Source organism: Phodopus roborovskii, unplaced genomic scaffold (genome assembly GCF_943737965.1).
Source record: "Phodopus roborovskii unplaced genomic scaffold, PHOROB, whole genome shotgun sequence".
NCBI lineage: Eukaryota > Metazoa > Chordata > Mammalia > Rodentia > Cricetidae > Phodopus > Phodopus roborovskii.
This window is the reverse complement of record NW_026125414.1, coordinates 72,859-93,095: the sequence shown is the minus strand read 5'-3', so window position 1 is coordinate 93,095 and position 20,237 is coordinate 72,859. Positions and strand designations below refer to the sequence as shown.

General features: G+C 40.9%; 1 protein-coding gene across 1 annotated transcript in view; it reads right to left on the bottom strand.

Moving 5' to 3' along the window:
* The window catches only part of LOC127215290 (endothelin-1 receptor-like), a gene marked incomplete at its 3' end in the record, with an annotated part of 46,781 nt that overhangs the window by 19,138 nt on the left and 7,406 nt on the right, over positions 1 to 20,237 (bottom strand). The window contains 1 exon segment of the mRNA XM_051175663.1: positions 2,250 to 2,377. Within this exon segment, the coding sequence (XP_051031620.1) occupies positions 2,250 to 2,377 (128 nt within the window).

Genomic DNA, 20,237 nt, shown 5'->3' with positions numbered 1-20,237 from the left:
GCAGATGAAACATTTAATGGTAATGTACCATGAGTGAATTACCTAATTTTTGTATACATATAATTTTATTTTTCCTTATTATTTATTATGTTGTGTGTGTGTGTGTGTGTGTGTGTGTGTGTGTGTGTGTGTGATGTAAATGTGTGTGAGGTCACAGGGCATTTGTAGAGGTCAGAGGGCCAGCTTGTGCAGTCAGCTCTTTGCGTCCACTTTACATCAGTTCTGAACTTTGAACTCAAGACATGGGGCTTACAAGGCTAGTGATTTTACCCATCGGGTCAGCTCACTGCTCCAGTTTTATCACTTATTAAAAATGGGTGCAATGTTATACATTATTGACATGAAGTACTTGCTTATTTTTACATAAAGAATATTATTTTGGAAAGGGGGGTGGAGATGGCTTAGTGGTTAAACGTGTTTGCCGCTCTTGAAGAGGACCCAGCTTCACTTCTCAGCACCCATATTGGGCAACTCACAACCTGTTAACTCCAGCTTCAAGGGGTCTGGTGCTCTCTTCTGGCCTCTGTGGGTGCTTGCACACACATATGTAAATAAAATAATTTAAAAAATTGTATCTTTGCTGACTCTTTGATACTGTACCATGTGGACCATCTTCAATGATTTTTGGAACTGACTGATTTTATGATTTTATTGTTGTCAATGCTGAGAATATCTTTTTTTCTTTTTTACAATACATGGTACAAAATGGCAAAAGTTGAGGACCATTTTGGAAATTGTTGGAAAGGCTATTCTAATTCCAGTTCATTTAATGATATTTTAAAATGAAACTCAAGTCAATGGCTCTAACAGCAGAGGTCTTAAAATCAAAGATTCCAACACAAGTCTAAGCAAAGACATGCACATGCTTAGCAATGAAGGCAGGGAAGTATTCCAAGTCTTTGTTTTCTATAATGAAACCATTATGTTTAATGTGAATGATAAGTACTGCAATTCATAAAATACAGTAGTCTTGAATCTGTGCTATGGTGTTTTAGGAAGTGAATACTAGCTCTGTGTGGTGTGAGGACATACACACTGTAAGGTCATGCTGTGTGTTCAGAACCAAGGTTGCATGTAGCCAAGCCACTTGGTGCAACATGGGCAAATAGTACAGATACCTTTGGTTCACCTACACATTTGGTTCTGAATTAATTTCTGATCATCAAATGTTCAGAAACCTTTGGCTATTCCTTTTGTTGTTGTTGCAACTTCTCTCCATCAGTCACCCCATGCATGGATTTGCAATCATCCGTTTAGGAAGCTCTTCCTAAGTCATTTGTGAGGATTATGTGTCTTTTAGAACTGGATAGCTATTTCTTTTGTTGCCCTGTCTTGAGAAATATGAAACACTTTGGGCATTCAAAAAAGTATGGTAAAAACCATAACAACCTTGTACATTTATTGCTTGGCTCAAGCACTTGAAATAAAACTCGACAGTATTTTCCTTTTCTTAATGATAACAGTATATTACCAGTCGAAAATACAGGAATTGCATATTCTAGGTATCTTGTTTTCAGCAAGATTATTCCATCAATATACTAATTGTGGCAACATATTTATTAAAGCCACTGGAGATCGAAATAGCAAAGCAGCCATACTAGTTAGCCATAGAGGTCAGGCAGTAGTAGCACATACCTTTAATACCAGGACTCAGGAGACAAAGGCAGATGATCTTTCTGAGTTCAAGGCTACCCAGGCCTATACTAGAATGAATTAGTCTAAAAGAGAAACAGAGCTCACGCCTTTAATCCCAGCACTAGGGAGGTGGAGACAGTAGTGATATGGCTGGTCAGAGGAAGGAGTTTAAAGAGGAGGAGACAGGAACTGAGAGCTTTTGCCTCTTAGGATTCTGGGAGACAGGATTACCATTTCAGCTGGGTAGAGGTAAGATCTACTGGCTTGGCTGCTTTGCTTCTCTGATCTTCAGTTTGAAGCCTGAACTCCCAAAATCTATTTCTGGGTCTTTTATTATTCATGTTACAACTAATTTTATTTTATTTTTATTGTCTTAAGGAGGTCTACTGAGTATCATTGACAAAATGTGCTAGGTACATATTGTGTGAGTCTGAGATGGATACTAATTAGCAAATGTGGGCAGCAATTCTAAACACTGCTGGCAAGAGTATGAATGTCCTAACTCTCTTGGCCTTGGTTAACAATTGTCTCTGAAATAGACTCTCTGACTCTTTTTCTGAGAAAAATGATTTTCTAAACCCCTCTAAAGATAAAAAAGGAAAGAGGCGTGTTACCTGTCGACACTGAGAGCGCAGAGATTCAAGACGGTGATGCCGACAGAGGACTTCTGCAAAAAGGGGAACAACTTGCAGAGAAATACTCCAAAATCGTTGTGGTCAAAAGGCCAGCGCCCCGCCAACAGCTGAAAAGGTGAGAGGGAAGTGAGAAATGGCAAGGCTGGCCCAGGTGCGCACCCCACCCCCACCCCACCCCTGCTTGTATCCCCAGATGCACTTTTACTGCTGTGTGTGAACACAGTGGCCAGATATCAGAGGTTTTCTCCCTTTCACAATGGCTTTTGAAAGAAGCCTTTCCTTTTCTCCAACCTGGCCCCTCCTCTTCCTTGTGTCACTGTAACCAGTCTCAACAGGCTTATCAAACTTTCCACATGAACTTTGTCCAAGGACATCCACAGATCTCCACTAAAACACTGCTCTAAACTCTGACGAGCTTTGGGAATGTCACGAATAATTCTATGCCTCTGGCTGCCTAGTGTCTGGTGCAAGTAAAGGCACAAGGCATGATTTCCGGGCTGAATCACTCTTACAAAGACAAGGATCGTGCTTTAATGCCAACTTGCCAAGAGCTAGAATCAGCTCAAAGACTGGGAGATCTTTCAGCTCACCCTGTCTTAGCAATAAAACATATAAAAGGAGGGGGCATCTTGGAAGCAAACAGTCCAGTGCACAGCTTTCTGACTTTAAAATATTATGTGTGTGTGTGTGAGACAGCAAAAGTGTGGCAATCAGAGTTGGTTGTCTCCTTCCACCATGTGAACCCAGGGAATAACTCAGGTCACCAGGCTGTTTACCTACTGAACGAACAGTCTTTTCTTTTTTTCTTTCCTTTTCTCTCTTCTTCCTTCCTTCTTTTCTTCCTTCCTTTCTTCCCTCCTTCCTCCCTTCCTTTCTTCCTTCCTTTCTCTCTATCTCTTTCTGTCTTGCTCCCTCCCTCCCTCTCTCTCTGTATCCCTTCCTTTCTTCTTTAATAGAGGCACTTGGGGTTTCTGATGGGTACTGGGGATACACCCTCCCTATCATTTATTAACACTTAAAATTAAAAATAAATTATTTTGAAGTGGCAATAATTACATTGTATCACATTTAGATAATGACAACCGAATAATAAGACTATCACCCAAATTTCCCACCCAAAGGCATCCCTTGCTGATATAGCTATGTTTTCTTACAGAAAATTTGTAATGTACATACAAACTTCATCTGTAACATATGTAAAATGAAAACTTTCAAAAGTTTATTGTGTTTTCTTGTTCTGGTATAATTAATGTTGCCTAAGAAAAAGGTCTTGGACTTTAAAAATACTTTGATGGATGGAACAGTTTAAGCAAGGGCCGCACTTGGTTAGCAGCTATTTAGTGTGATATCTTGACCACAGAAAAACAACTGCTGATTTCTTTAATGTTAGCAAGTGATGATCAATTCCATGACAGAAACAACAAACAAGTTGTCAAGTCAAACCGTTTCAAAGGGTCATTTTGGAGCATGGGGAGTCATAGCTTATTTTTATTGCCATAAAAGGCCTGTGTTATGAAAACCTCATGTTTATGTCTCTTTGAGAACAGCATGTGATACCTAGCTGAGAGTCAGTACTGAATGCATAAATGCTTCCAACTCACCCTGATCAGTGACTCTAACTCATGAATTCAGGATCATGGTTTTCGTGTTCTGAAATGGCAGCATGTAGGTTCTCAGAGATTTACTTTCTATTCCAAGGTATCAGTGTTCCAAAGAAACATTTTCACTTTTTGTAAAGTGAAATGGTATACAGAACATTGAGTAGGAGGAAGTGGCAGCTTAGGTTACAGATGGTTGTCTGCCTGCCATAACCCGGCTTTGGGTGACAAGGTCACAGCTTTCTAGGAGGTCCATGGAAGGCCAGGGAGACACATATCCTGTGGGGGAAGCCCTCATCTTGTCTCCCCTTTCTGCAGAGGGGTTCAGAGCAGCACTGCAGACTACAGGGGACAATGGCCTTCTTCAACCAGCTGAAGTATATGCACAATCTAAGACAGTAAATTAATGTAGAAATTGCAACTCATGTACTTGACTTGGATTGTATCAAGTCAATGTCATAAAAGGGACAGGGTGCCTGTCGCTTAAAGCTGCCAGACACAGGTTACACATGTGAGGACCTGTTTTCAGAATGGCTACATTCCCCCAAGTACCTTTTATGTCCACTTTTGTATTTTGTGTTTTTGTGCAAAGGGATGTCTCATTTAGTGTGCCTAATGCCAGTTTGTGCTGCTTTTCTGGAACATGTCTGACAACCAGAAGCAAGGGCAAAATCTAGAACCTGGCAGATATGTGAAATTCTGCCCTTGTGACCCCCTACTCATTGTAGGTAAACAATGTCCCCATTATAGGAAGGCATATTGTTACTTTGTGTCCAATGCTACAAGCTTAGTTTTTCTTCTTCAAGTCCAATGCTACAAGCTTAGTTTTTCTTTAACTTGTTGCAGACTCAAGCTATTCACCAACAGAAACATTTATAAGAAATAGTTTTCGATATTGGATTGCATAAGGATTAGGGAGTTAGTGAAAAATATCCTAGCACTTGGGTCATGACCCAGACCTGTGCTGATCAGCTAGGGGTAATGTTGTGTCTCTTGGGGATAGGTGTCAATATCAGAATCTTCTGGGTATTAAGGACTAAGAGGGATGTTCCTGACATCTGGGGAGTAGGGGCTAACTATATGATGTTGCTAATATCTTATAAAGCACAACAGGATATCTTCCCCAAATAACCACCAGACGCAAGATGTTAATACTGTTGAGGTTGATACACACCATCCCAGGAAGTACACCAGATTAAAGAGAGGGTAGCTAGGCTAGCTGCTTTGGGAAACTGAATAGCACCAGAGGCACCACAGACTGTTGTACTGTGTCCCAGAACTGATGACTCTGGGGCTGGGCTGAAGCTTGGATATTCCCAACTGCCAAGAGGATCGGATGCTGCTTCAGAACCATCACTCTAGAAGAGCCATGAGCAGCGAGGATGAGAGCTGGTAGCCAGTTAGAACCAGATGAGCAGGAAAAAAAAAATTAAACATTCACAAGGGAGAAAATCATCGTACTAGTTTGGGGCTGAGTGGCTTAGAGCACGTTTCCCTTACTGTCCCTAAGGACACGGCACAGAGATACTTAGTCAAAGCAACAGAGACTCTAGTGTCTGGGCCTCACTGGCTTGATGCTGTTTGCTTATTCCCTCTGCTCGGGGCAGGCTGAAGAGGATTTCCTTTTACTGTGTGACCTAGTGTGAGCTACTCAGCCATTGGAACTCTTTCTGTTCTAGTCAAATGGGGGTAGTTCCTGTCTGTCATGGTGGTGTAAAGGCCATTTGGCAAGCTCAGTCAGGACAATGCTAATGTGAGAATCCTGCCAACTGAACTATCAATGCTATTATTTTGGGTTGCTTGTAAACCCAAGCTGAAATGTATGTGCCATTTGTGTATGATTTTAATGAGAAAAATAAGTAGTCTGAATAATTCTACCACTGTTTGCTGATTCCAGATGTTAATATCTGCCACTACTTAATCTTATCACTCAGGCATTATTTTTATCATTGTCATCACATCTTAAAACCGTACACAGAAAACCAGCACTAGCTTTTACTTTGTCCCGATTTCTTTCCATCCCCTCTGGTAATGCGGGCCAATGTTTCTGCTTCCCCTTTTGTCTCACCCCACCCATTCTAGACAGGAATGAAGGATTTATGAATATAGTCTGCAATAGCTAAAACCTCAACGTTTAAAAAAATGTTCTCTTCCCTTGGAACATGCACTATTGTGGGGCACTTGGAAGCAGACAGACAGTTCTCAAAAGAGCAGGGGCTGAATTTTTTCTCCCCCCCTCCCCCTTCCCCTCCTCTCTGCCCTTCCCCACCCTCCTCTGCTCTCATTCTCTCCCTTCCTTTTCCTCCCCTCCCTTCTCTTTTTCCCCCTCCCCCCTCCTCCCTTCTCCTCTCCCTCTCCTTCACTCCCCCTCTAACCCTCCCACTTTCCTCCTCTCCTTGCTTTGCTTTTTTCTCCCTCTATTCTTAGAAAGGAGCTGGAATGTACACGTTGTCACACAATCAAGCCATAGAAAAGAAGATTGTCCCCACCAGTACAGCCTGAGAGTTTCAAAGCCTGTGATGCCCAGAATGAGGCTTTTAGTGAGACCATGAGTTCTGGCTGTCCAGTCAAATGTTGTAGTATCAGTCACTATCATGACAGGGAGCAGGTTTTGCTCCTCCATTATGCTTTAACTGTCATAGGATTGAGGCAAAACTATCAGACAAATGTAGTAAAAACTGCCTGTCATACACACATGCTTCCTGTAGGTGACATTCAGAGAAGGAGCACAGCTGTTTTGGTCTGGCTTTGTGTGCTCTCAGTGACGTGGGGGACAGAGGAAGTTTTGTTTCAACCGTGGACTAGGTCTGACCTGTGCCACCTTCTGACCCATGGCTCAGGCATACTGGCTTACTCCTGACTTCCCATGTCTTCCTACAGCAGCCATCTCACAGGACCAATTACTATAGGCAGCAGTAGCAGAGATAATGCAGAGCTTAGCACAAGGAAAGGTCTAGAAACGTGAACTGTGGTCACCGATGACCCATGGCTAGCTCTATTTCTTGGGAGTCACTTTGCCAAGGAGGTTAGCTAGCTTCCTTCACTGTAACAAAATATCTGAGACAATCACATTTAAAAGAAAGGCTTATGGTGGCTCAGGGTCTCACAGGATGCTCAGACGTCTTGCCTTTGGGTCTACGATGAGGCAATACTTCCTGGCAGGGTGGCTTTGAAGCTGAGATAGATGAAAAGGAGGGGCCACAGTTACACAGCCTTCTTTGAGGACATGCCCCAATGCCCTAACTTCCTTCTTCTAGACTTTTCCTTTAAAGGTTCTACCACCTGATAGTGCTATGGGAAATTAGCCTCCAATACCTTTGGAGTGTGTTCAGGATCCAAACTAGAGCATATGGTAAAGGAGGAGTATGCAGGAACCAGGTACAGGGTGGCAGCAGACCTCACAGAATCAAGAGACCCCCATCCTCAAGGAATTTACTGTCTAGTAGACAGGCAGACATCAGGGCACCTGAAGCTCTAAGCTATATACTAGGACCTCAACAGAAGGAGAAGCCACGGGTCTCATCATGAAGAGCCAATGGAAACTGGACAAAGAGCATCTGCACCACGTGGTTGGTGTGTTGAATGACTGTGACGGCATGGTGAGTACAGGATTTGGTGGGTAGCAAGGGTGAATGCTGGTTCCTGCAATGGGCAGGTTCTGACAGTTGAGGCTTTTGCCTTACTCCTCTGACTTGTATTGGAAATCATGGAATCATTGCTACTATTTTTTTTTAAACTGCTAGCTATATCTTTTACTTCTGAATATTCAGTATTTCAGGGTTTTTTTTTGCTATTATTTGTTTATTTCTTTGACTGAAGCCTTCAAGTTCTAGAATCTAAAACATATAGATGTTACTATTAACCAGGGGAAAGAGAGACGAGAACAAAACAGAAAGAAATGATTTTTTTTTTTTTTTTGGTTGTGAACCTAGTCTTTAATGGCTGAGCCATCTTTCTTGCCCATAAAATGATTTTTAAAGACAAATCCAATGTTGGATGTGGTGGCACATGCTTTTAGTTCCAGAACCGGGGAGGCAGAGGCAGGTGGATCTCTGTGAGTTTGAGGCCAGCATGGTCTACAGAGTAAGCTTCAGGACAGCCAGGGCTACAAAGTGTTTCAAAAACAAAACAAAAGCAACTGAATGAAAAAACAAAACAGAGTTCTAGAGCCAGAGGTTGTCTTTCCCCAGAGGAAAGACATGAATCTTTTCATTGTAGCCTCAGGCACCTGATGGGTGGGAACCACAGTATCTCCTTGAGTAACTGATTCAGAAACAAAGGACCCAAGACTTCCCAGTTTGAAAACATAAACCAAAGGATCACTTGGTGCAAAGAGTATAATTTTAAAGCAGAAAACTGAGATGTTCTCACTACTGAAGTTGTTCTGTGCAGCAGCAAATTCATGGGCCAGGGCTTAGCAGGTTACTTTGGAGCACAGGTTCATGTCACCTGACTGCCTGAATGGAGAAAGGATTTCAAGCTATGATTGGAGGCCCGTGATTTGTCATAATAAAAGGCAAGCAGAGCTATTTTCAGACAATGAGTGCTCAGAGAAAGACATGCAGCAAGGCCCCAAACCTAACGGAAAATTCTAGACTTTATTGTAATCGTAAATCTCTATGATAGGACACTGATAAAAAAGCAAAAAGCGAAACATAACCAGACGAAGGAGCTGAGGCCCCGGTGTGGACCTGTTAGTAGTCTCCTAGCAGTTACCGTGACAATGGCGGCAATGATCAGGAAAAAGGGAACCATGTATTTGAAAACATGCAGCTGATGCACTGGGTTTAATATGCAAATTCTTCAGAGCTTGAGCTAGCTCCCCATGGTAGAGTATGTCATGTGTTCACAATTATCTGTGTGTAGTGGAAACAATGACCCTGTGAAGACAAGACAGACAGGGTATGCAGCATAAAGAAAATGGTGCCATGGGTGTCCTGTGGCTGAGACTATAGGGAGGAAGATGGGGGGTGCTCCGGGGTGTCTATTAACAGGAATTCATTAGAGAATGAAATTGCACAGTTCTAACAGCAGAGGCACAAATTAGAACCTACAAACTCAGGAGAACTTCGTTACTAAGTGACTGCCTGTGAATATGACATGTATCTTAACACCCCCCCCTGCCCCCCGGCTTCAGAAGCCTGGTAAATGCCACGTGCAGTGCAGAGAGTATCAGAGTCACACAGGCCCCTTTAACACAGAGGGAGGGAGGATGCATTGTACTGGGATAACAGTGGAAACCTGGCTTCCTGTTCCAGCCCCAGCTGAAATATTTGAGTCTTGGTTCTGGTCTCCTGGACCAGAATTCACCCACCCCCAGATTCTCAGTGAGCTCTTAATTATATATTATTTTCACATCCAGTTGAAATTTGTTTCTTTGAAATTGATGCTTTATTTACTCTTAGCTTGACTACTACCCTCTCCCTGTCCTAAATGATTAATTCTGTTGCCTCAATTCTTTTATTTTCCCACTGATTGCCTTAGTCTTTTATTTCTCTATCTTTCCACTGTACAAGAGTCAAGGTTGTCAGAACTTGGGAAATCCAAAGATGAAGCCACAAGACAGTATGTTTTAAATACGTAAAGCCTATTTTATGACTTTCAAAGGAAAATCTAAACCGTATGGTAAATTAACTCAGTGGGCTATAAACACCACAATGTAAATATTATAGTGACTTCACAGGCAATTTTAATTAATTAATTTTAAGCTTCTAAGCAAGGGTCTGTTACATTTCAAGTTTTTAAAGTGAGTTTGACTCATGTAATCTGTATCATTGGGAAATAATACGAGATTACACTGGTCAGGACAGTGCAGTCTGATTGATTTCAGTCTTAAAGCTCCATTTAGAGGGTGAATCTATCTAATCCCTGGCGACAAAGCTGGAGGACGCATTTTTGGTACCACACCATATATAGGCCAACATTTGGAATTAAATAAATTAAAAGAAAAAAAAGCAACCCAGTAGCTGTCTACTGACAGATGTGAAAAAAGACATGTGCTTCGAAAGATGCTTGCAAACACACGTGAGTGCGATGCAAGTGTATGGAAAGTTTATTAGTAGTTTCTCAGGCCGTATCCAAGTCAATCTTTCAAAAGCTGCCTGTGGCAGAGGTTTGGCTATTATATGAAAGAATATCCATGATTATATGAAGAAGCCATTAATGTGCTCTTCTTCCCCAACTACTTATATAGGAGAGGCCAGATGTGATCATGAATGTATTTAAACCAAAACAACATAATTCAACGGATCCAAACCAGGAGCTACTAGGAGAATTCAGCTGCATTTTATTAAGTCAGACATTAGAGAGGTTTATTCACATTCAAATATTTTACTAAGCTAGATATTGAAGAGGTTTATTCAAATTCAAATTAGTGCCATTCTTCTCATTAATTTTTTTTTATTTAAAAACACCCCTTTCTCTATAAAGATTAGACTCATATTTAAAGGGTTTACCTTACTTTCTTATGAATTAAGTGTATATCATCTATAGAAATCCAGGTTTTAACTTGTAATATGTTACATATCAATAGTCATAAAGAAACTAGTTGTAGAGGCCTCACAATAGTGCTCTAAAGGAGTTTGTTTTATTTTCATTTATGTGTGTCTGTGTGTGAGTGAACACACACATGCAGGTGGTGGAGGAGGCCAGGAGAAGGTGTGAGAGATTCCCTGAGGTTGGAGTTATAGACAGCAGCTTCCAGAGGTGAGTGTTGGGATCTGAACTCGGGTCCTCCAGAAGAGCAACAAGCACTTCTAACTGTTGAGCCATCTCTCCAGCCCCCCTTCAACAACTTTTAAGAATTCAAAAATGACCTGAGACCAAAAAGTTAGAGAAAATGAATCCAGATCAATATACTTATTTTTTTTTTACATTTTTTATTGGTGTGTGTATATGGATGTGGGGTGAATGTGGTGTGTGTGTGTGTGTGTGTGTATGTGTATGCTTATGGTGTATGTGTGTTGTGTGTGTGTGTTTTGTGTAGGTTTATGGTATGTACATGTGTGTATGGTGTGCGTATGTTTATGGTATATGTGTATGGTGTGTGTGTTTGTGTGTAGTGTGTATGGTGTGCATATGTGTGTGGTGTGTATGTGTGTGATGTGTGTATGCTTATGGTGTGTATGTGTGTGTGTAATGTGTGTGTGTGTTGTGTATGTGTGTATGTGGTGAGTATGAGTGTGTGGTGTGTATGTGTAGGTCCCTGTCATCAGACTCAGGCCATTGGGCTTGGTGGCAAGTGACTTTACCCACTGAGTCATGTTGCTGGCTCCCAGAATGCTTCTAAAGGGATAGAAATGGCACATAACTTATTCCAGATCACATAGAAACCTTGGTGATGTTTTATTTTGTTTGTTGTTATAGTAAAAAACAAACCTATAACCTTAACCAGGATTTTAAGGCCATCACTTTTTTGTTACAGTTATAGCCTCTAGGCTCCATTAACTTTTGACATGACATCTGAAGTGGACAGTGTAGCAGGAGACACAGGACAGCTTAGGAGGCCACTGAGCCTTTGGGAGAGGAGCTCTGCATGGGAATGGAAGCTTTCTCCTTCCATTCTTGTTTCCTAGAATCTGTGCTTGCACTGGGCCTCAGCCCACACATGGTGTGAGGGCTCAGCACACGGGTTCTTGTCACTTAGCTCAGTCCAATGCGACTCAGTGAAGCTAGTTACGGTACTCAACGTGCTCATGGCCACCACGTGACATCAGCCTTAAAGCGTCACATCTAAATGACACTCGAGTCTGCTATCTCAGGCTCCAGCTACGCTTGAGCCGTAGCCTGGCTGGCAGGGTTTGCACCAGGTTTTCAAATTGGCTTCTGGGATTTTCATTAATCTTTGTCCAAAAATGTAAGAGGAAAACTAAACAGAAGTGAGTTGTTACAATTAACAATTCGATTCTGGGAAAAAGCATAATCCATTATCTCCAAAAGCAGCCACACTTTATTTTCAATCTGAAATTAGAAATCTCTTCCAGAAGGCAGAAGTAATGTGGTTTCATTTTGAACATTTTTGTGATGTAGAGTAGAGGAAAATTTTGCCATAGATTCTTTTTTCTAACAATTAACAATAATCTAGTATGAATGGACTTGACAATTTTCAAGTGAATGAATTCTGTAATAATGAGAACGTAGAATTCACTGACTCAGAATGTTCATTATTGCTTGCCCCAAAGCAGGAGAATGTCTAGCGTTATACTCTATTTAAAAAAAAATGGTGTCTTCTTTATTTTTAAGCATAGGTAATTGATTTGTTGAACATTTTGTTCTGAGACCCAATACATTTTCCAAAATTATTCCAATTTATTTAATTATTTTTACAAGCAGCACTAGTGGAAGGAGCAAGAGAGATTGAGAGAGAGAGGGCAGATGGAGGGGGAGGGAGGAAGGGAGGGAGGAAGAGAGAACGGTACAGTTCACATGTGGAATTCGGATTTGAGAACAAGCCTTTGCTTACAGCCTGTTTGAGACAAGGTTTCTTTGTTGTTTTTGTGCTGCGCATGCCAGTCTACTTGGCCCACAGTTCCCGGAAACCTTCCTGTCTCCACCTCCTGACCCATCCTGGGAGCACTGGTCTTAGATGCATGCCACTGTATCTGGCTTCTTCTTTGTGGGCTCGTGAAGTCAAACTTAGGACCTCACACTTGTGTGGCAAGTGCTTTATTCAGGGGCCTATACTCTCAACATTTGCCTTGGCACTGAAAAAAGACAATACAAAAGAAAGAAAATTTCAATTAAGAAACACGTTTAGGAAACACTTTACATTGCTAGTGGGGGGTGCAAGAAGGTGTAACTATTATGGAGGAAATTTGACTATAGTTGCCAAAGCAATGTGCATAGTGACCCTTGGCTCTAGGAATCGCATGTGAGGAATTTTCTCATGCATTCAGCATACCCTTGCTTATTAGGAGAATGTATGCATACATCCATAATCATAGTATTGTCTATTAGAACAAAAGATTGGGACAGATGATTGTATAAGCTATGATGTTCTCTCACACTGGGAGAGTATAAAACTGTAAAAAAGAATGAAGTAGTATCATTTTATATATTCTCGAAGACCTCTGGGATATAATGACAAATGAAAAGACCAAGGTGCAGAATATTGATTTAGAAACTGGAATATGGAGTGAAGACAAGCAGGAGTGAGGTATAGAGGGGGTGGAGGAGAGGAATTTGGAGGACTGCTGTAAAGAAGCCTGTTACTTTGTTTACTAATTAAATCTAGCTAACAGCTAACTAACTAAACAGGAGAGCCAGGCATGATAGCTCATACTTATAATCCCAGAGTTTGGGAAGCTAAGGGAAGACGATTACCACGAGTTCAAGTCAAGGCTTGTCTAGCTCCAGAGAAGGAGCCTGCCAACACACACACACACACACACACACACACACACACACAGACACACCCACCCACCCACCCACCCACACACACACACACACAGACACACACGCACACACACACACATAAAAGAAACAGAAATGGGAGGGCTGGTCCAGCAGGAAAACTCTTTCTCTCTCCCCCCCCCCCACCCCCATGCAGCTGGAGGCTGCCTGTGCAGCTCCACTTACAAGTAGAGCTGTGGTGGAATGATTGAGATGTTTGAATATCTGGTGCCCAGTGTGTGTGTGTGTGTGTGTGTGTGTGTGTGTCCATGTGAATGCATTTCTGATTTAAAAAAGAAAAGGAAAGGAAAATTAGAACTTCCTCTGAAATGTTTTATTGAATGTAGGGACATATATACATGAGAGTGCATCTGGTACCAAAGGAGAAACTGTCCTTGAAAGGCATGACTTCATGGAGAAGGGGTAGTCTGAACAAAATGTGGGCTTGGACCAAGAATCACCAACCACGAAAAACAATCCAGGGACAAAACTGTCTTGGTCATTCATCACTTACCCAGCAATTGTGGCTAAGAAAGGAATTTTTTTTTTAACAGATAACATCAGCTCTAGAATCTGCTATGTCTCCTGAGATTCCACAGGAAACTAGATTATAACACTTCGGACAGTGCACCAATGCCCTGCAAACAGGGAATGGTGGATGGTGCAGCCACTGGAGGCTGCCTGTGCAGCTCCACTTACAAGTAGAGCTGTGGTGGAATGATTGAGATGTTTGAATATCTGGTGCCCAGTTGGTAGAACTCTTTGGGAAGGATTAGGAGGTGTGGCCATGTTGGAGGACCAGCTATTGCTCCAATGCTATGTCTGCCTGCTACCATGACTCACTTTCTAAACTGTAAGCCCCAAATAAACTGTTTCTTTTATATTTTGCCATTGTCATGGTGTCTTATCACAACAAAAGAGAAGTAGCTAAAGACAATGGCTGATTGCAATGACCCCCTCTGTGAAGTTATAAATAGCCGTGTTCCTTGCATAGCTGAACCATAGGTGTAACTCACTCCCTGCATCTAACGGTCCTCACATCCACACAGGGTGTCTTTTGAGGGCTGGCATCTAAGAGATGAGCCTTAGGAGTCTTCCATCATCTGACTCTGCTTTCCTCTCTCCACCCCCTCAGTTTCCCTTCCTTCTCTCTAACAGTCTGCGAAGGTCTATGCATACGGAGGACATTGTGTCATGAGATTCCATGTATGCGCGTGCACACAGTGTGAAACACATTGGAGCACAGCAGGCATGTCCCACCTCCACACGCCTTCCCTCCAGCTGGAAGAGAAGTCATCCCTGACCTCTTCAGTATTAGTGGAAGAAAATTCACTTCTTTTACTCATGGCTGTGTAACTTAACTGGCCCATCCAAACAAATATGAAGTACAGAAATGTTCATATTGAACTTTTAATTTTGTATCATTTTCATCTTTCAAGACTAATTAGTTACTGTTTAGCACAAACCTCCTGGAGAGAGGGCCAGGCTCCCCTCCTCCCCTTCCTGAAAACGTAAACGCCACCTAAAATCTGCCTGCCTGGTGTGCTGCTCTTCTTACTACTTGGAAACAATGTGATGAACACAGTGAACAGCATTAACAAATTTGGTTTGAGGGATGTTGTGAGGTATGCTTTACTGCTGGCTAAGGGGGAATTTTTCTTTCAGATTTATGTTTATATTTTAGAATTTGGAATTTTTACTATTAGTCCTCCTGGCTATACTCTTCTGGTGTTAGTGTGGTGTACTGACCAGACTGTGTAGAAACAGACAGACCTGAGGCATGCCATTTCACAAAAGTAACCTCGGAGAAATTGTCCTCACCAACCCAGTTCTGACTGCTAGAAGTGTTTAAAGTGAACCCAGCACCCTCCATCAGTGCTTCCCAGTGTGTGCACCTTATGGCTTACAAAGAATACTGTGTTAAAACAGCAGTGTGAAAAATGAAGCCAAATGTTCTGTATTTCTTTCTGTATCTCTCGAGATTAATTTAACTTGGAATTTCAGCTGGGAGAAAGAGAGATGTTTTCAAAGAGATGTATTTATTAAAAATAGTATTTTTTTCTGTGTTCTATGGTTTCAAACAGTTCAACAAGCCAGATGGCCTTTAGTCCCAATACTTGGGAGAGGCAGTTGTATCTTGGTGAGTTAGAGGCTAGCCTGATCTACACAGTGTGTTCCAGATTAGACAGAACTACATAGTGAGGCTCTGTCACAAACAAACAGATTTTAAAACTTTCCTGGGATTCAGACTAACTTTAATACTTGTCCATATCATCAAAAAAAAATATGTGTAACTTGAAGTTACAACTGTCCTCAGTTTCTCTCTGTGTTCTCAGATTCTTAGTGTGTGAGTTGACTCAGGTAGTTTCTATATGGGGAGGAATAACAGGTTTCCTTGAAAGGTGAAGAAGTGTAATGGACAAGTTTACAATAGGCTACATGGGTATCTAATGTTTTTGAATCAGAAAAAAATTCTTTCTAGGAAATACTACTTTGTCATAATTCTGTATCATGTTCTGATATAGTTCTTCAAACTTGTTAACTAAAATATAAATGAATTAGTATAAATAACTATGTTAAAGTGTCTATTTAGTATATACCTATCTATGCAACAGAAGTGCATACACGTGTGCACAAGAATGCACGTGAGAATGTCTATATGAGCACATCTCATAACAATTGAATTAAGTCCATGTTCACAGTGAGAACAAATGAGCTATAACCCAACACCACCATGTGCATGACTGTCAGAGGCGTGATGGCAAGACAAAGAAGCCAGACACAACATAGTAGATTGCACAAGACAAAGAAGCCAGACACAACATAGTAGATTGCACAAGGCAAAGAAGCCAGACCCAACATAGTAGATTGCACAAGTTGAATCCATAGAAAGGAATCACAGAGGTAGACCCACACATGCTGTTGGACAGGACAGGGATTCCTTTAGGGTTATGAGGGTGAGGCGGAGTGTGTGAGCTAAAAGTATTCTGTCTTGTTATAGTGACATGTTTGCTCATTTTGTGGAGTCAAAGAGCCATCACAAGAGCACACTTTTCAGTAAGTATTCTGTTACAGGATATATAACTTAAATTATGGTCTTCCGTAAAGGGACACTACCATAATTTTTATGGGGCTCTCTTCCACAAACAAAATCTCTAGAAATAGTCAGGGAAAGACCCCCCCCAAAGAGGAATTCCACTAAACTCTTTACATTTAACTATGAGAACAGAACTCTTTCTTTTTGTACATGCATTCTGCAAAAGAGAAAAGAACTCTTTGTACATACATTCTGCAAAATTCCTTTATCTGACATAAAACACACATGATACAGAGGCATAACATTCCATATTTAGCAAATAGGCATGCATCCAGGCAATGATTTTAGACAGTGTGAACATGTTCAAGACTTATTTTAAGTTAGGCACAAATAATAAAATTCTCTATTGATCCAGCAGAACTATTTTATAGCAGGTATACTTTTATGTTTAAGTCCCACAAGAATGGGAATTCGCCCATTGTCCATGGTGATACGGATGGACTAAAGGTGTTATGTTTAGAAAAATAAGCTATGATAAGGTAAGGAGAACATTTCATCACGTTAGAAGTTGGAAAATGATCCCAGATGAGTAAAGAGAAGAATAGAGGTTACCAGGAAATGGGGAGGGAGGGATGAGATCAAGAGATGACTAACGGATACAGAGCAGCTGGGGTTGAGTAACCTGTAATGTTCTGTGGTAAAGATGCCTGAGAACATTTAACTGTAGGCTTCATAGCAGAGAGAAATGGTGCTGGGAGGGAAGATTCTAAATGTTGCTAACACAGAAAATGGTGATGGATGCAGGTAATGGGATCTTGTCATGACACATTGTACCACACATGAGGAAATGCTTCTTTATCTTGTAAATACAATCAGAAAAGAAACTCACAAAAGAGGTGTGAAGTGTGTAAGGTTGAGAGACATAAAAGGATAGTTTTGGATAGGTAATACAAGTTAGGATAGAAAATGAATTAGCACAACACTTTGAACTCACCAAGATAGAATAAATAATGGAATATTTTCTCTCAATTTTTCAAATGCAAATGGACTGGACATTGTTGATGTAATTTTTGCCTATATATAATTGTATATAGTTATTGTGTTTATTGCATATAGTTTTTCTATGTTAGTTAACACCTTTGCTTTTTTTTTAGACAAAAAGGGGGAAATGTTGTGTGATACTTTGTTTGTGTTCTGACAAATAAAGCTTGCCTGGAGATCAGAGAGCAGAGATAGGCCCTCCTTAACCATAGAAGCTGGGCAGTGGTGGCTCATGCCTTTAATCCCAGCACTCAGGAGGTGGAGACAGGAAGTGATAAGGTCGTGTGGAGACAGGATTTCAGCCTTTTTTAATGGAGGAAGGGAGACAGGTAGGAAGCAACTGGTGGCTGCTCCTGGTTTTTTTATCCCAATATCTGACTCCTGGTTTTTATTGATTAAGGTTAATCAGATTAATGCTTTAGTAGACAAATCCAGACCTTTGAGTATGACAGGCAAGCACTTCACTAGATTACACCCTCAGCTCCCCATATACAATTTTATTTAATTGTAACATATTTGAGTCCCCTTCTTCTACCCAGTTTACAGTTAATGTATTTTCTTTCTTCTTTTCCTATTTTATTATTCTCAGTATTTATCCTACATTTGTGTTTACTTATTTACCATCCTTGCATCTGTGCTTCTTTCATATCTAAGCTCTACGAGGGAGGGTGAGGCTGTCTGTGTGTTTTATTTCCCCCAATGTCTTTATTGTCTAGTAAGTGAAAATTTAGGAAATGAAGTCTTAATGAAACTCAATAATCAAATGGTTATTTTTTTTTTTTTTTTGCCATTTCTTTGGCCTGTGAATACAAACTTAAATTATTGTAGTTCTTCTTTGTTTAAATTGTTCCTTCTCTACTCACTTTATTTTATGTGTATAGTATTTTACTGCATATCTGTGCAACAGGTATTAACTAGTGCCCAAGGAGGGCATAAAAAGGTGTGAGTTCCCTAGAACTGGAATTACAGATGGTTGTGAACTGCCATGGGGGTTCTGGGACTCAAACCTAGGTTCTGTGCAAGAACAGCATTATTCTCAACTATGGGGCCATCTCCCCCAGCCCCAAGTCCCAAGTTTGAGCAAGAGCCATGCAAAGTTTGAGGTTTGCTCCCATTACTCTTAGGCAAGTTGTTTAAAAAACTAGAACACTAGTGAAAGAGGAATTTAGAGTCTGAATTTGCACTAATGTGTGTGCAATCAATAGTAAGAGTTTCTGAGGGCTCATCTGATCCAGTATCCTGAAGACAAAGGATACAGTAGGGGAGAGTCTAAACACTCCAGATTTAAAAGAAAAATGTTGATGTTGAAATTGAGATACAAGGCTATCAACAATTCACACTGAAAGACACAGTCAGTTTTATTATTGCACTTAGTTTCATCAGTTAACTTCTCAGTGCAGAACAGTTTCTCTGGAAAAACTGGCCACAGTTAAAAACAAAACTGTAGATGCAGGAAGTCATCGTCATCACTCCCAAGAGAGCATGGTGGGTCCAGAAGGCAGCCTTAGAATTCCAGCAGGGTGTTTGCTCTATTCTGATGAGACTTCCTAAAACAGTCCACTTTACTGTTCTAGTCTAAGTTCAGCTCCAGAGGCCGTACATTCAGTTCTCTCCCATTCACCTTACTTTGCACAGTCCACACTAACTGGATCACTTTCTGCAACTCATAAACTTATACCACAAAACTACATCAGAATCAAAAAGCCAAGACATCTGCTTTACCAGTCAGAATATTGGAATCAAGGCAACACATACATATATGCACGCATGCTTGCACATGTACATTATGTGAAAATCATTGTCTAAACTAAACTGGTTCCATATGTGCATTTTATGTTCAGTATGGAAACGAGGTGAACTCTTTGATGGAGGAATCCTATCAGCCATGACTCCATTTACCTCTCAGCATGTCCCAACAATAATGGAAACCATCTCACCCCTCCCCCCCCCAGGCCAGAGGAACAGCTTCCATTCCGCCATCGCTGATGTGGAGAAAACCGTGCTGTAAGGCAAATGCCAAGGGTTAGCAGAACAGACCCACATGAGAGTAATTACATAACATGACTATGAGAGAAAGCAGTGAGGTTCCCAGACACAGGAAATGAGCAGTCAGAAAGGGAGGGAGGTAGACCTGGACAGAGTTCTGAAGTCTGTCCAGACAGCAACTTCCTCATAACAAACAGAAACTGGCTAATAAATTATCACTCTGTCATTTCATGTGTACATTTATTCTTAAAGAAGCCATTTAGATGGATTTTTGCAATGAGCAAGTCTTCACAATGCCAGAAATGTAACTCATTTCCTATTCTCTAAAAAGCAAATGAAATGTTTTGTTAAATGAATGCTCATTTTGACATTCTAAATCACTTGGTTTAAACATATCTATCTAAATCACATCATAAATAAGTGTAAATGAGTATTGCATAGTAACTTTGGAAAGACTTTTTGACTGGCTATATATTCCCAAAGAGAGAAGAAATTATATAGCATAATTTCTGAACCATAGGAAAAGAATTTTTGGCCTCTAGAAATAAAGGGATGAGGGTCTCTTCTGTCACAGTGTGGTGTTCTGTTTCTCACAATTTTTTCTTAGCTTTATGAGCCCCAAGACATTCTGATTTGTAGGGGTGGGGGAGTAGAAAGTCAATAAATTCAATAATCAAGTAAGTCTGCTTTTAGGTCTGGAAGAAAAGCAGCCTAAAAGAGTCAACTACAGTGATTTTGTTTTAAACCTCATTCATCAAGTATTTTAAGCTGGGCATACGAGATGAAGTGATACATGGGAATGATGGCAACTTGCCTCAAGGAACTTGCAGGCAAACAAATACACTTGCAAATACAATGGAGCATGTGTTAGATGTCTCATGGGATTAATGGGGGATGCTGTGGGAGCACATTAGG